The sequence below is a fragment of the Sinohyriopsis cumingii genome, chromosome 17, assembly GCF_028554795.1.
Source record: "Sinohyriopsis cumingii isolate HCF-2022 chromosome 17, ASM2855479v2, whole genome shotgun sequence".
Classification (NCBI taxonomy): domain Eukaryota; kingdom Metazoa; phylum Mollusca; class Bivalvia; order Unionida; family Unionidae; genus Sinohyriopsis; species Sinohyriopsis cumingii.
In genome coordinates, this window is record NC_142977.1 from 26,592,221 (window position 1) to 26,609,662 (window position 17,442).

Genomic DNA, 17,442 nt, shown 5'->3' on the forward strand with positions numbered 1-17,442 from the left:
TTCATTCTGTCTACCTCAACTGTTCTGTCTACATAAACTGTTCTTGTTCAAATAAGCTTACCAAATTTAATTGTCTACCTCAAGCAAATCTTACTTAACAGTAATTGTGCTAGGAAATTGTTTGTCAAAAAGTCTACATGTAAGTACAAAAGTTAAGAAATGTAGAAAAAAAAACTTGAAAAAAGTACTGTATATACTCATGTGAAAGTCATTTCCAATTGTAAAAAAAATAGATCCTGATCTGCCATCACATAATGTGCTGACATATCAGGATCTATTTTGTTCTACTGATTATTCCTAACAAACTGCATAGACTTAGATATACCAGATCATTATTTAACAGCAGATCTGAGTCTATGCAGTTCTCAGTTGGACTCAATTTATAAGCAAATATATATGGTATCGTAATGGCCTGAAATCTAATCTGGACACATCTGCTTGTAACCATGATAAAAATCGTAATTTTTTTAATCATTTCTGTGATGGATATAGACATACAGACATATGGACAGACAGCATAAAGCAATATGCTTAGCAAAAAATTTTACTTAAATGCAGCAAAATTATAAAATTAAAATCAGTATTTGGTATGTCAAAACTACATTCAGGCTTGATTTTAATTCATATGGATTATATGGACCAACTATTCCATGGTACATTTAATCAGAAGACAATTGATTAATGAAAGCCATTGTTAAATGCACATCAGTAAAAGCTTAGAAACTCGGCTAATTGATAGTAGCTAATTCATAGCAAGAATGGAGTACCAGTGTTAGAAATTTGCATAAAATATCTCTGTTTATGTTTATTTCTAAGCTATTTAGCAGCAAACAAGCCATGAGGTCATATGATGATCATGTGACTCTGCAGACCTCCACCTACCTCCTCCTACCATCATGAAATTCATATACTGCAGTTAATTTGATTTCTCTGTCAAAGAAAATGAACTGAAGACTTAAAAATTATTATCATTATTCCCAAATTTGGGAATGTAAATACAGTAGCATATAGTTTCTGTTTAGTGCAGTGTTATATTGCAGTGCTATTTAGCAGCCAACAAGCCAAGAGGGTCACATGATCATCATCATGTGACCCTGCAAACCTCCACCTACCTCCTCCCACAATCATGAGATTCATGTATAGCAGGTAATTTGGTTTTTCTGTCAACAGACAATGGACGTGAGACTTAATACTGAAACACTATGCCTATTTCCAAATTTGAGGTACTCTATCACCTGTAATTTAACCATATTTATCTATAACCCAACCCACTCACCCCCAAACTTTTACAAAATATTGGCAAAATATTTAGCAAGAATATCTCAGTCTGATAATAAGGGGACCCCCTAAATTTTGAGACATTTATTAGACTGGTTCTCTGTTCTTATCATGGGAGAAATAATGTAGTACTGTGATCCTAAACTTTATTTGTATACCAGCAATTCATAGAAATTACAATAATTTTGTGTACTTTAATGTTTTCCATAGAAAACTTTATTTCTTACACATAATTTGCAATATTTTACTTAATAATGAGCTAATAAATATAAATGATAATTGTTGCTAAAATTATTTGACATTTGAAAACAGAAATAAAACAAAATTATGAAAAATTCCAGAACACATGATAGGTTAGTTGGTAGTTTATGGTAATATTGTAATTTAGGCAGCTAAAGAGCCCCATGAAATTAATTCTAATAAATGTCAACAAAAACTAAAACAGAAAGACAAAAAATGATTTATATGAAGGCATAAAGATAAAATATATGTCTAATTGAAATGAAAATTTATAATAACTATTACATTAGTTTAAAATGTAAGAACTGGACTTGAGGAAAAGATATGAAACTTTGATGAAGAGAAAATGTAAAAGTAAAATTTTGTTTCTAATAAAAGAAAAGAGACATAAATAAATGATGATAATTAAGTTTAGTAATCTTTAAATATAAGGAAATATACTTTTAATTTATAAAAAGTATAAAGGTGCACATTATGCTGTTGAAACGTGGAGTCCAGGACTCCTCTGAAAAAGTTCCAGTCCTAAATATTTAGGAGTCACAATAATAAGTTTATATATTTCACAATAATTCAGGGCATTATGTGTGCACTGTTGTGTTACAAACATCAAATGTGATCATTATTGCTCAGTAATTAAGAAATATTTAGTATCAATATAAACAAATGAAAATTGTAGGCAATTATCTTCCTTAAATACATAATAAACAGAAATGAATTTTGCAGCCTGTGGGAATTTCTGATTCAATGTTTCATTCCACAACCCAAAGTGTTTAAGTCTTCAGTTTTAAAAAAAATCTAAATTAAAGCCACTGGCTGCATTATGTTACCCAGTTTCATGAGAACCATTGTGCTCGGTACCACAAAAGGTATGTAATGTTGTCATTGGCAAAGCACACATCTGATAATTTTTTGAAAAGAAAAGCATATCTACACAAGTCACTAAAAATCTAATCTGATAACTATTACAAGGACATACTTATTTCCCTGACAAACAAAATAAATCTATTACAATATACCTCATAGTTCCAGGAAACTCGTGCCTTAAAATGCCTCTTATAATTAAAAAATACTAACGCGTCATGACAAGAAATGAAAAATATAATTTATACTGTAAATAGAGAAAATAATGCAAGGTGGAAAATAAAGTCATAAATTATAGTGGTACATGAAGTGTTCAATATTACTTGTATTCTTGCCCTGAAAATACTACAGGACAGTTATTTTCTTCAAGAAAATTGTCATAACCTTTCAAACTCACATTTCTCCTTAAAAAGTTTTGTTGCACATTTGTGTTTCATGTTGACGTAATTAATTTCTTAATTATAGCAGAATATGGAACTGAATATTTCTCCCAGATAACTTTGTTTAAAAAAAAAAAGAAAAGATCTTCAGGAGTTATTTCCCCTAGAAGAATTACCTGTGAGAATTGGAATAGGTTTGAACCCTTTGTGCAAAAGGTTGGGACAAGGTTTCAATAAAATAGGAGCTCACATCAGAAGGGTGGGTGGGGGTGAGGTGGTTAGGTTGTGTACTGGACATGACATCAGACGAGGCTCTGTAAACCAAATGTAAATGATTAAGAATTGAAATTTAAAAAATACATGCTGGTTAAGTCAAACAGATTAAAAAGAGTTGGATAGTATTGGTGGAAATACAGTATTGTATCATTTGAATGGAAATTTATAACACAAGTTAATATATGTTATGCAGCACAAGCCACTTCCAGAGGTAGCATACTATTTTTATTCAACTAGTTTCTACTCACTTCCAGAGATAGCATACTATTTTTATTCCACTAGTTTCTAGTCACTTCCAGAGGTAGCATACTATTTTTATTCAACTAGTTTCTAGTCACTTCCAGAGGTAGCATACTATTTTTATTCAACTAGTTTCTAGTCACTTCCAGAGGTAGCATACTATTTTTATTCAACTAGTTTCTAGTCACTTCCAGAGGTAACATACTATTTTTATTCAACTAGTTTCTAGTCACTTCCAGAGGTAGCATACTATTTTTTATTCAACTAGTTTCTAGTCACTTCCAGAGGTAGCATACTATTTTTATTCAACTAGTTCTAGTCACTTCCAGAGGTAGCATACTATTTTTTATTCAACTAGTTTCTAGTCACTTTCAGAGATAGCATACTATTTTTATTCAACTAGTTTCCAGTCACTTCCAGAGGTAGCATACTATTTTTATTCAACTAGTTTCTAGTCACTATTCATTCCGATGGACAGTCTATTAAGTTGCTCAGTTGGTAAAAGCATTACACTCATAATCCAAGGATCATAGGTTTGAAACCTGGTTCTGCTGTCTCAGCATGTCCTTGTGAAAGTCTCTCAGCCACCATTTTCTTGGCATGATATGTGTTAAAATGCAACCAAATTAATCAATCAATGTTCAAATGAACATGAATTTGAGATAATATTTATAATACAACTCCAACAAAATTTTCACAACTCAAAGCAAATGTTGTGTGACTTTTGCAATATTATGTATAAAAGAGATTTTATGATGTTTATCATGAGGCATTTATAATAATAGGTACTGCAACAATACATGGCTTTATGATGAAGTGTTTATAATGCTCATTGTTACTGTGATGTGATTGAAAATTATGCTCCAAGACTATGTAGTGGTCCCACCATGGCAACGTCCAAGACAACCATTTTCACAAAGTCACTTTACAATGCACCAAAACTGTATATTTCAATCACTACTTTACCCATCAGGAGAGGTCACTGTGTTTGAAAGGCCACTTTTATATTACAGAAGGGATGACATAATTAGAGGGAATTTACCAGTAGACCATTTTCTTGACCAGTCAAGAAAAACTAGCAATTATCTCCAGATTCTTTTCAACTTTTTACATGATCTTATAATTTTCTCTGAGAGATGAAAAGCTATGTAATATGGTTGCTCAGAGAAGCATGGAAGTGTGCATTATAGATGTCTTTCTTTCCAACTTCATGTATGGTTATTTCTTTCATATTTCATGCAAGATTATTTCTTTCATACATTGTATTTCTTGTATAATTATTTCTTTAATATTTCTTGTATAAATATTTCTTTATTATTTCATGTATGATTATTTCTTTCATACTTCATGTATGATTATTTCTTTCATATTTGATGTATAATTATTTATTTCATGCTTCAAGCATGATTATTTCTTTCATATTTCATGTAGATTATTTCTTTCATACTTCATGCATCATTATTACTTTCATACTTCATCTATGATTATTACTTCTACCATAATAACTACATTTAAAATGGTTTATAGATACTGCATCACCAGCAGTTGGAGAAACTTGTATAATGGAGAAAATTGTATCCATTGTGAAAACTGTATCCACTCTGAGGTAAGATTTAGGGACAAGACAGGGACTGGCAAAGTCCAATACACAGGACAATTTTTAAGAAGAAAAAAAACAAAAACTCAAGCTCAAAAGGACAAGTTTTGATGCTATGAGACTTTAATCCAAGTCTGGTACAAGGAAGTTAATCTAGAGTATTAATTTAATTATTATTAAATCATTAACCATGCTGCATAATGACATTATTGTAAGGACTTCAGTTATTTTACCTGTGTTTTATATGTACAATCAACAGAATTCTACTAGTGTTTTCATCTTTATATAAATTCTAATGAATTTTACCTATGTTTTTATCTTTATATACCTTATGCATTCATGTTTATGATCTTGTGGAAGGCTTTATCTTCCTAGAGAGTGGGGTTTCTTTTGCGATTCTTTACATGTACATTTTTTAGAACTTTACCTTTAGTTGCCACGATATAGCCAGTATTGTGTTGATGTGACACTAAACCCTACTAATACTACTACTTCTACTTTTGAGAAAATGAAGAGCGACTAGTAAATTCAAAAATGAGCAATCTAATCTACCTGTTACTAATTAGAAATGTCAAATATTTTATTAGATCATAAGCTAATTTAAACATTTTGATGTAAAAAAAAAAAACACATGAAAAATGGTTAGAAATGTGAATCATATTTATTTCCATAGACTGCTGGAAATATGAATCATAATTTTCATACACTGTTGGAAATCTGAATCATATTTTATCCATGGAATGTTGGAAATGTGAATCATATTTTATCCATGAAATGTTGGAAATGTGAATCATATTTTATCTATGCAATGTTGGAAATGAAAACTTCACAAATATCTGATTCTAATGAAAAAAATTGTTTCAGATTTCAAGACAGTTAAAAAAATGGGTTCCAAATTGTAGTGGGAAATTTAAAGATTGAAGTCATAAATAAAAATGTCACTTATTTAGATATTCAGACAAGGTTAATGAGGAAATATTTTCAACACATTTATTAGAGAAACTCACAATAAAAAGTGCCTACTAAATGTATCCCTGGAAAAAATACTCAGTCATATGAACCTTTTCCAAGTTACATAGCCTGAATGAAGATATATTATCCAACAAGAGGCCAAAGTGACTGCACACTGTCTAAGAGTAAAATGAAATTGCTTGCCTGGCTGATATCTATCTGATAATCTGATGGATATTGTTTGCCTGGCTGATATCTGTCTGATAGTCAAATGAAATTGCTTGACTGGCTGATATCTGTCTGATAATCTGATGGAAATTGTTTGCCTGGCTGATATCTGTCTGATAATCTGATGCAAATTGTTTGCCTGGCTGATATCTGTCTGATAATCTGATGGAAATTGTTTGCCTGGCTGATATCTGTCTGATAATCTGATGGAAATTGTTTGCCTGGCTGATATCTGTCTGATAATCTGATGGAAATTGTTTGCCTGGCTGATATCTGTCTGATAATCTGATGGAAATTGTTTGCCTGGCTGATATCTGTCTGATAATCTGATGGATATTGTTTGCCTGGCTGATATCTGTCTGATAATCTGATGGATATTGTTTGCCTGGCTGATATCTGATAATCTGATGGAAATTGTTTGCCTGGCTGATACCTATCTGATAATCTGATGGATATTGTTTGCCTGGCTGATACCTATCTGATAATCTGATGGATATTGTTTGCCTGGCTGATATCTGATAATCTGATGGATATTGTTTGCCTGGCTGATATCTGATAATCTGATGGAAATTGTTTACCTGGCTGATACCTATCTGATAATCTTATGGAAACTGTTTGCCTGGCTGATACCTATCTGATAATCTGATGGATATTGTTTGCCTGGCTGATACCTATCTGATAATCTTATGGAAATTGCTTGACTGGCTGATATCTGTCTGATAGTAAAATGTAGGAGAAGTTGGCAAAGAAATCTAGGTCAGTAGGATGTTTTCTGCAGACATTTATTCCAGTGCTAATGACGAAAAGTAAATTGTATGTGATAAAAGTAAATTGTTCTTGTTTTTTTGTGTTTTAGAACCACTTTTCAATACACAGTAGGCTACACATGGTGGCCAGTATAATTGGTGGAGGAAGAACATATGAAAACCCCAGAAAGAACTACTGACCAAAGAGAAGCTACTGGCAAGCTTTCTCATCTACCCACTTTGGCCAAGCCCTAGCCTTGAACCCATGCAGACAGAGGCAAGATGGCAGTGATTTGTAATGGTCAGTACTTTAGACCACTCAGCCACCCAGGGCCCCTTCTTGAAAATAAATGTTTCAAGGTTTCTCTATATTTAGTGTTTTATCCATAGCTGATGACTGTAAGAACTCTATATTTGTTAAATTCAGAAGACACTTAAATCATTTGAGATTTTACATGTTCAAGTCTTTGCAGTATTTTTTTTATAGTTATTATTCAGAAACCATTCATCTTCTTTTAGTCAGTGGCCTTGACCATTGACCTTTTTCTAGCCTGAATTAAATAGGCTTCTTTCTTCACTACCCCCAAAAGCAAACTATTTACAAAGATTGGTAATGACAGATGGTGGAGGACTCAACTTGTAAGCAAGCATATATGAATGTTATTTATGGTTAATCATTGATGCTACAGAGGCAAACATAGTGCAGATAATTTTATTGCCTGCAAAGTATTGATCAACAAAGTCTCTTTTGTAGATTGTACATACAAAGTTATTAACAATTTGGCAAGAAATCTGTGAATTCTTACATTCACTGTATTAAAAACAACTGTTTTTAATGTACATATAACTGTAAACAAAAATTCATTGTCGTTAGGACTCCTAATATTCAAAGTGAGGTTCCTTTGTGAGAGATTCACTTTTCTCAGATATCAATGGCTCAGATGTTCTGAAGGAGAAGTAGAAGAAAATAAAATCAAAAAAAAAATTGCAAGAAACACCAGGCAAATGCAACAAGAAACCAGCGATGTAAAGCAAGCAGGACTGTTCCCGAGCTCTCCTTCCCACTAATGACAGCCAACCATTCAACTGTAAGGGACCTTTATGGACCCACAGATTGAGGCCAAACTATCAGGGTTCCTTGAATCCATAAAAGCCTGGGGGAGGTGGCACCATTCCCTTCCCCAGGAACAACTAGCAGGCTGTGGTGCAGTCAGAAAAAAGTGGCACATGCACAGTTGTGCGCACGCCACTATAATTAAACTCAACAACAACAAGGAGAAGTAAAAAACAGGATTTCCACAAGGTTGCTAAAGAAACACTTTTTAGGTGGACCACCATAAATTCAATTGCAAAGTGCATATCCCAACAACAATCCTACAAAGCTGTATTAAAATGGAGAGAGTTAAAGAAAGGTCTTCTTTATGGTTGCTATGGAAACCACACCACTGCTAAAAGAAATAACCTAGACATAATTTTGACAGAGAACATCCTAACAAAAATTCATGACAAGCTTAAATAAAACAACTTAGTAATTCTAGAGAGGTTGAAAATATATTTTTTACACAGTTGCTAAGGAAGCCACACCACTGACAGGACAGCCACCTTGGCCAAACTTTTTATACAGCATATTTTAACAAATATTTTAACTAAGTTATCTATCATTGTTACTAGGCAAGCCAGCCCAAATATATTTTGATACAGCATGTCCTAAGAAACATTGCTGCCAAGTTTTATCAAAATTAGCTCAGCTGTTCTGGAAAAAAGTGCAACATAGGCTTTCCATATTGTTGCTACTGAAGCCATAACATTACTATGGAAGCAAAAAAACATTCCCACAAGTTTGATCAAAATTATCACAGTTTTTTTAAAAGAAGCTGAAAATACTTTTTTTTCCCCATGATGCCACATTACTGCTGAAGTGGTCACCCTGATAAAAAAAAAACAACTGATAGATGATGTCCTAAAAAAGACCATTCCAACCAAGTCTGACTAAAATTGACTTAGGCAGTCTAGAGAAGAAGTCAAAACTAAGTTTCTTCATATGGTTGCTAAAGATAACATGCAGTTGGCAAGGAAGCCACCACAGATAAAATTGTCACAGCATATTGTAAGAAACACTCCTATCAAGTTTGACAAAAACTAGCTGAGCTATTTTGGACAAGAGGTTGAAAATAGGTTTTTCGTGTTGTTTCCACCTCAAATCATGTCCCACTGAGACAAATTTTAAAATAGCAATGTGGACTGATGATGGATAATAGATGAGGGATGATAAATCATAGATGATATATGATGGATGATAAATAATGGATGAATGATGATGGATGATAGATGATGGATGATATATAATGGATAACTGATGGATGATAAATAGATGATGGATGATATATGATAAATGATAGAAGTTGGATGATTTATGATGGATGATAGATGATGGATGACAGATGACAGATGATAGATAACAGATGATGGATGATAGATGACAGATGATAGATGATGGATAACAGATGATGGATGACAGAAGATATATGATGGATGATAGATGACAGATGATAGGTGATGGGTGACAGATGATAGGTGACATATGATAGGTGATGGATGATATATGACAGATGATAGATGATGGATGACAGATGATAGATGATGGATAACAGATGATGGATGACAGATGACAGAAGATAGATGATGGATAATAGATGATGGGTGACAGAAGATATATGACAAATGATATGTGATGGATGACAGATGATAGGTGACATATGATAGTTGATGGATGACAGATGACAGATGATAGATGATAGATGATAGATGATGGATGACAGATGCAGGGCTTTACCATAAACTTATGTGTCCTTATGTCCAGGTGAGTAAAAATCCATACTAAAAACAAAACAAATGGAGCAAAGTGAATAGATCTAATACCAAAGGAGGTTAAATCTACCAACAATTTTTTTACTTATTACTCTGTTTAATTCAAAGTATCTATTTATTATATGTCCAATGTAAATGTTATTGATAAAATTGTTCCATTCAAATAATGAATGTTATTCTGTTGAATTGTTTTTATACAAATGTGATTAAAAATTAAAAAGAAAATATTACTTAAAATGAAAATTGTTAAATTCAACATACCAAATTAAGACATGTTTGTCTGGGACAACAAGAGATAAATACAAGTAGGTAACATTACAGTACCCTCTCATTATAACACTATCCACAGGAGTAAAATATTATTCCACCTTCTAATGAAACCACTTTATAATGAGACCACCTTATAATTAAATCTATGATACATATAATTTTTTTACTGTTATATAATACAATGGTATCCATGACCATTGCTGCCTTATTAGAAGAACTGTATTATAATGAATGGCATTATAAAGAGGGAATCCTGTACTGCTGTAAACCAAAAACCAATCTATGTGATTTATTTTTTAATTTTTACAAACAAAATACTAAAAAATGAAGCATAAATCACTGTGTGGACTTTTGTCTATGTTCAGGCAAAAATTAAAAGAAAATCAGTCATTTGGTAATTTTGTCATTCATTACTGATTAGCAATCTTTGTACATTATTAATATTATTGTCATTGTTGTTGTTTATGTAGGGATGCAATATAATTTGATTTATTCTTCCTTAGATAAAAATTTACAAAAAATGTTACAAGTATAGTTAATTATCATCGAAAAAACATCATAGATAGCAGTAAATTTGTAATTATTCTGTGTTTTGATGCAAACAGACGAGTCTCGTGGGTCAGTGGTTCTTTCTGGGGTTTTCCCGGGTTCTTCCTCCACCATTAATACTGGCCGCCATGTATAGCCTATCGTGTGCTGAAAAATGGTGTTAAACCCCACAACAACAAAAACAAACAGACGACCAGTCTACATTTGCCTAGTACATATGCTAGGAATGATCACCTAAATTATCTGAAAGTAAGGCCACAGTATGTGCCTGTAAGTAAATGAAATGTTGCTGATGTAATTAGGTCATTTTTAAAAGTATGACAGTGATATTAGCTTGCGAGTAAAATATATTGTAGCTACAATCATTAGGTCTTGTTCAAAATACAATATCAACTTGTGAATAAATATAATGTAGCAACAATTAGGTTATTTTAAATGTATGCTGATGATATTAGCTTGTGAGTAAATATAATGTAGTAGCAGTAATTCAGTTATGTTGAAAATATGTCAACAATAGCTTGTGAGTAAATATAATGTAGCAGCAGTAATTAGGTCATGTTGAAAGCATGACAATATTAGTTTGTGAGTAAATATAATGTAGCAACAGCAACTTGTTTTACAAAATATACAAGGTTCAGACCTATGCTCATTTGTCCGTTTGAATAAAAGCAGCAAATAACAATTCATACTTAGTATGGTAATTACTTTGTGTCATGAAATATTAGCAAGCTCTCAGTTCCAGCAGCAGGGAAGTTCTACAGACCAGACGTTCCAGACCAAATAAACCTTCCTACGCAAACTTTCTCCGTAGAAGCCTCGGATTTCAAAAATAAGCCTTCCTGCGAGAATTAATTTGCGTAAATTCACTCCCGACTGCAATTTTTTGTGTACAAATTTAATGATTCTAGACAACGATTTTAGGGGGGGGGTAGGAGAAATTTTATTCCGTCGACGAAGTTTGCAAAGTTTGGCTGCGGATCCTAATTTTACCTCGCATTAAAACAATATAGTTGAAAATAATATGAGTCGGAAAGCTAGTAGAGTTGGAGAGCCTCATTCTGCCAGATTAGCGCGAGAAGAATTAGCGGCAGTAAAGAAACTTATCCCGGCAAAACAATTATTTAAGAAAAAAGTTCGTGATTACGAAGATTCTCAATATGGAATTACCGAGATATCGTCAAAGTTGTTGAGTCCAGTCACTGGAGCGATCGAACAGGTAGCATACGGCGATAAAAAGGAAGATAAGGAACTTAGGAAGCGCGGTCTTATTCCTATGACGAGAGATATCGAGCAACACACTCGATTATTGCCGGAGCGAATAGTACAAACACAAACACGAGCACAAGCACAAGCACGAGCACAAGCACAAGCACAAGCACGAGCACAACAAGAACAAGAACAAGTGCAAGAACAAGAACAAGCTCAAGAGGAAGAAGAAGAAGAAGGGAGGGAGGGTGTTAAAAAAAAAGAACCTCGAGATATAATAATAGAAAAATTTACCAAGAGCGGTTGGGAAACAATGGAAAAACAATTTGAGTTATTTGGAGATGATATTAGATTATTTGCTATTTTTGCTGAAGATTCCTTTGACAATAGAAAGGCGTTTTTAACTGAAGACGGATTTAAAAAAATTAAATCGCGGGATGTTTGGTATAATAATTTATTTCGAGTTAGATTTAATTTATCTGAGGTGAGAAAAACCAGTTCCCTGTATAGTACATTTCTGGATATCGCAGATGCAAGGAAGGAGGAAAAAAAAACTTCGGATAAATCACAAGAAATAACTCAACAAGAGAAAGAAACTGCGAAGTCCGACTATGAAAATCTTCATAAAGCTATCAGACTCGTTTTTACCCGTGATGTGCATGAACAAATCGCAAGGGGAGAAAATTTAGTAGATATTGCCGCGGATTTTGATGATAGGGATAAATATTTAAACAAAAATGTTCGTGGGAGACCTCTTGAAAAAAAACAATGGATCGACTGGATATATTTTGCTAGTAAAAAACCCCCCTACACACGTGATGACGAATATTATAAATTTATGGAAAAAGTAAAAGAAAAAGAAAAAGGGGAAGAGGGAGACGTGTTAACGGAGTGGTTTGCCGAACCATCAACACCAAAACCAAAGACAGGAAGTGGATATACCGTTTGCCCTGACAGTGTTGTCAACGACGTGTCTCGCCTCGAGGTATTAATCGGAGGAAAACGAGCTGGAAATAACTCTCGCGAAGTAATCAACGAAGCCTCGGATATTTGTCAGCGATTATTCCGCGGTGGTGTCATCGACTCTCACATTTACAAGGAACTTGTCGATGAGCTCATCGATTAAAACAACACAATTGAAATAACATGATTGTTCACAAACATCAGCGCAGACCCAAACAGGTTCGCGTAGTAAACTCTCGATTGGACGTATACAGATATATCCACGGTAATGGATTCGGCGATATTATTGGAAGTCTTTTTACGCGAATAATACCTAAAATTGGACCCATGATCAAACAGCTCGGGTTAAAAGCAATAGGAAAGATCGGCGAGACTGCCGTTTCTGGTATCGGTAATTTGGCCAGCAAGGGCTTCAATGTTGTCAAAAGTAAAATATTAAATTTAATGCGCAAAAAACAACCCGTCAAATTGCCTATCACCAGAGAAATGCCGCCCGAAATCAGTAAAGCCATAAACGACGCAGCAAATAAAAAAATAAATGATCTAGCGCAGGAAGTCGCTAAGACAAATTTAGCGCAGGAAGTCGCTAAGACAAATTTAGCGCAGGAAGTCGCTAACACAAATCTAGCAAAGGAAATTGCTAAGACAAATCTAGCAAATACAAGCTTCATTTCAGGCAGTGGTCTTCGTTTTAGATGATATTCTTAATAATAAATGTTCGCACAAGTGTCAAATGAAGTGTTCGACATGGACGAGCCTGTAGGCAGAGACACATCCGTGCGGGATTTCCAGTATTTCTCGTACGATGCGGTTGACCCAAATACAAATAATCGCTTGGAAATTCAAGTTCACGATACAACGAGATATTTTCTTCCATCTGAGGCATATATCGAGGTTGTTGGGAGAATTATTAGGACAAACAATACCAACTTTGGCGAACATTTTAAAGTCGGATTCGTCAATAACGGCATTATGGCATTATTCAAGAGCGCCACTTACATGATCGATGGAAGAGAGATCGAATCAATTACCGACAACGTTGATATAGCAACGACGATTATAGGCCTAGCGAGATACTCGGATGATTTTACCAGGTCGGCCGGTCCTAGTATGATGTTCGCCAAAGATAACTCTAATACCGCTGATCATGTCCAGTATGAAGCCAGGAGACCGAAAAAACATACTGTCGGTGCCGATGACACCGACGTCGAAAGTGTGATGATAAAAGCAAATGACAATTACAATCTTGGATTTGCCACGAGAAGAGCTATGCTAAAGGGAGATGAACGAAGATTTTCCTGTGCAATTCCGCTCTCTCACATTTTTGGATTTTGTAGGCATTTCCGAAAAGTTATTTACGGAGCAAAACACACGATAACTTTCGTTCGAGACGCTGCTGGCAGTAACAAAGCCATCTGGCGAGAAGCTAGTGCGGATGCCGCTAATGTCGGTAAAGTTGTCCTTGAAAAATTTACCTTGTGGATGCCAGCGATAGTTCCATCGATGCTCGAGGAAGAAAAATTATTATCATTCATGAATCAAGGCGGAAAATCTGTCATGTCCTGGTTGACAACGATGACCGACTCCTGCGATGTTAATATCAACGGAATATTTACCTGGCGAATTGCGTCACAACAAGGTGTTTCGGCACCTAGACACATCTTTGTTGCTCTTCAAGCCGCAAACAGATACGATCAAGAACACAGTCATATGATATTCGACAAATTTGCAGCAACAAACGTTTCACTGAGAATAAACGGCCAGCAAGAGCCATCCGAGGAAATAGCCATCGATTTTGAAAATTTTTCGACTGCCCGCGCGTATCATCGATTGCTAAGTTTCATGGGCCGCGATCAAAATATCGATACCGGATTGCAAATATCACAGCTAGATTTTAATATTCACTATCCTATCTATTACTTTTCCCTGGAGCATCTCGATTTGGTAAAACAATCCGTTGTCGATATCCATTTCAAAGCTAGAATTAACACAGGCGGAGCAGCAAGAGCCATCGCGGTGATCCTCAGCGATAGAACAATGATACTGGAAGGCATCAGTGGCAGAATGAGAGTCATCGATGCTCCTGTCGAGAATATGTGACAAATTCCAAATTTAGATTAAGCGATTATTAATATGCCATACGAACACGTCAGTGTAACTCTGACCCCGGGTCAGATAAAAAAAACTCCAAACAGCAACAGAAAAACGAATCGGTTTGAAATTAACCTTGAAAAACGATCAAATTCATGGTGGACCTAACAAACTATCGCTAACTAGAGGTCAACGTGAACGATTTACCAGAGCCAAATCAGCGAATTCCGGCGTTCATGTGAGTCTCTCCATAGGCGCCATCAGAGATATGGTCAAAACAGGCGGATTTCTTCCTCTATTGGGGCTAGCGAAATTGGCTCTTCCGATGATTGGAAAGGCACTAGGATTAGGCGCGCTAACAGGTATAGGTTCCCAAATAGGTTCCACAGTAACAAGAAAAGTTACCGGAGGGAGGTACCGTAAAAATAAGGGAGGATTATTTCCCCTCCTCTCTCCCATAATCGCGAAAATGATGCAAAAACAACAAAAAGGATCCGGCCTTTATCTAAGACGCCCCCCATACGGATCCGGCCTAAGATTAGCACGGCCTATTCAAATTTAGATCTAATCAACGAAGCAAAGAAAAAAAAAATAAAATTTTTCAGAGGCGTATTTATGCGGGATCAGCTACCAGAAAAACCAAACCCTACCGAGACAGGAATAATAAATCTCGATAAAAATACCGGCCCTGGCACGCATTGGATTGCCTACGCGATTAATCCTCGCGAAGTCGTTTACTTTGACTCGTACGGATTAGCGCCACCAAATGAATTTATCAACTACGTGTCTTCGTTGAAACTTCCGATTTGGTATTCGACACTTCCAACGCAGACATTAGCGGATCCGCCAATATGCGGTCCAGAGTCAATTAACGTCCTCGATGCAATTTCAAAATCATCCGGTCCGTATCACAAAATTGTATTTGAATACGCCGTAGATAAATATCATGGTTGATATTTACGGTAGATTTATCTACAGGAAGGAAAAGGCAGAAGTGACTGACGTCGATCTATCAAAGTTCGCAACCAAGAGCGATATTAACAATCTTCTATCGCTGTCAGAGGTGGACCCTGGTGAAGTTGCTGTTTTTCAAAATACCGAAGGAAGATTACAAACCAGCAATGTCAAAATAACTGATATAATCAAGCGAGACGAATACCGCGATCATATTAGTCAGTTTACTCGCCAATCGGAGATGGTATTAAAATCTATTGCTGATATTACCGATATTATCGCGGTATTACCACTAAAGGCCAATATCGCGGATGTGGAAAAATCCGACAAAGAGCTATCAGCGGCGATGCTTCTAAAGGCCAATATCGCGGATGTGGAAAAATCCGACAAAGAGCTATCAGCGGCGATGCTTCTAAAGTCCGATAAGGTACCAACTGACGATTTCCAGGATAAAATAACAAAAAAATTTAACAAACTAACTAACGATCTTAAAAAACTCGACGAGGTATCAAAAAATCTCAATAAAAAACTCGACGATGATATAAAAAAATTCATCGAAACCTTCTCAACTACACACGACAATCTCAACGAGAAAGTAAAATCCATCAACGAGGAAATTACCAAAATAAATACCGCGATGGGTCAAAAAGCCGATAGAACATCACACAGCGATCTCAGCGAGAAAACAAGAAAAATCAATGAGGATATCGCCCAAATAAACAAAGATATTGAAGCGTCACGTGCATTAATATTTCAAAAAGCCGATAGAACATCACACAGCGACCTCAGCGAGAAAATAAAATCCATCAATGAGGATATCGCCCAAATCAACAAAGATATTGAAGCGTCACGTGCATTAATATTTCAAAAAGCCGATAGAACATCACATAACGATCTCAGCGAGAAAACAAGAAAAATCGACGAGGATATTACTAAAATTAACGATGATATTAACGCGGTACGCCAAATCGTAAACGAAAAAATTGATAAAACATCACACGACGAGAAAACAAAATCCATCAACGATGATATTAACGCGGTACGCCAAATCGTAAACGAAAAAGTCGATAAAACATCACACGATGATCTCCACGAGAAAACAAAAAAAATCAGCGAAGATGTTACTAAAATATCCGAGGAAACCTCCGCGGTACGCCAAATCGTAAACGAAAAAGTCGATAAAACATCACATAACGATCTCAGCGAGAAAACAAGAAAAATCGACGAGGATATTACTAAAATTAACAATGAAATTAACGCGGTACGCGCATTAGCGAATGAAAAAGTCGACGGATTCGTTTACCTCGGTGAAATATCAAAATTGAGCGGGGATCTTATCAATGCGACTAAAAAAATTGACGAAATCAACACAAAAATATCACCGTTGGATATTCCAAAATTAGCGCTAATTCACGTACCAGTGGAGGTAGAAACATCAGATCTTCCTTGTCATGTATCATTTATGATGAATACACAAAATATTACCTGGACACCCGATAATGATTCTTTTACCTTTATCGCGCAAATTCGGGGTGTATATCGAGTTTATGTTATATCGGGGTCAACAAAATTTAACGTGAAGGCAAATCGTCATGAAATTTACGAATATTATCCTGGATTTTTCATTATTTCCATAGATAAAGATCACTCTGAAACTTTTACACTAACGCCACCGGATAGAACCACCACGGAACCAGTGCATTATTTTGTAATTTTCGAATATTTATCTGGTTGGAAAAATATT

At 35.1% G+C, this 17,442-nt stretch overlaps 1 protein-coding gene across 1 annotated transcript in view; it reads right to left on the minus strand.

Moving 5' to 3' along the window:
* Positions 1-17,442, minus strand: part of LOC149778292 (uncharacterized) — a 170,702-nt gene that overhangs the window by 44,462 nt on the left and 108,798 nt on the right. The window contains exon 20 of the mRNA XM_089938317.1: positions 2,936-3,073. Within this exon, the coding sequence (XP_089794443.1) occupies positions 2,936-3,073 (138 nt within the window). The remainder of the gene's footprint in view (positions 1-2,935; positions 3,074-17,442) is intronic.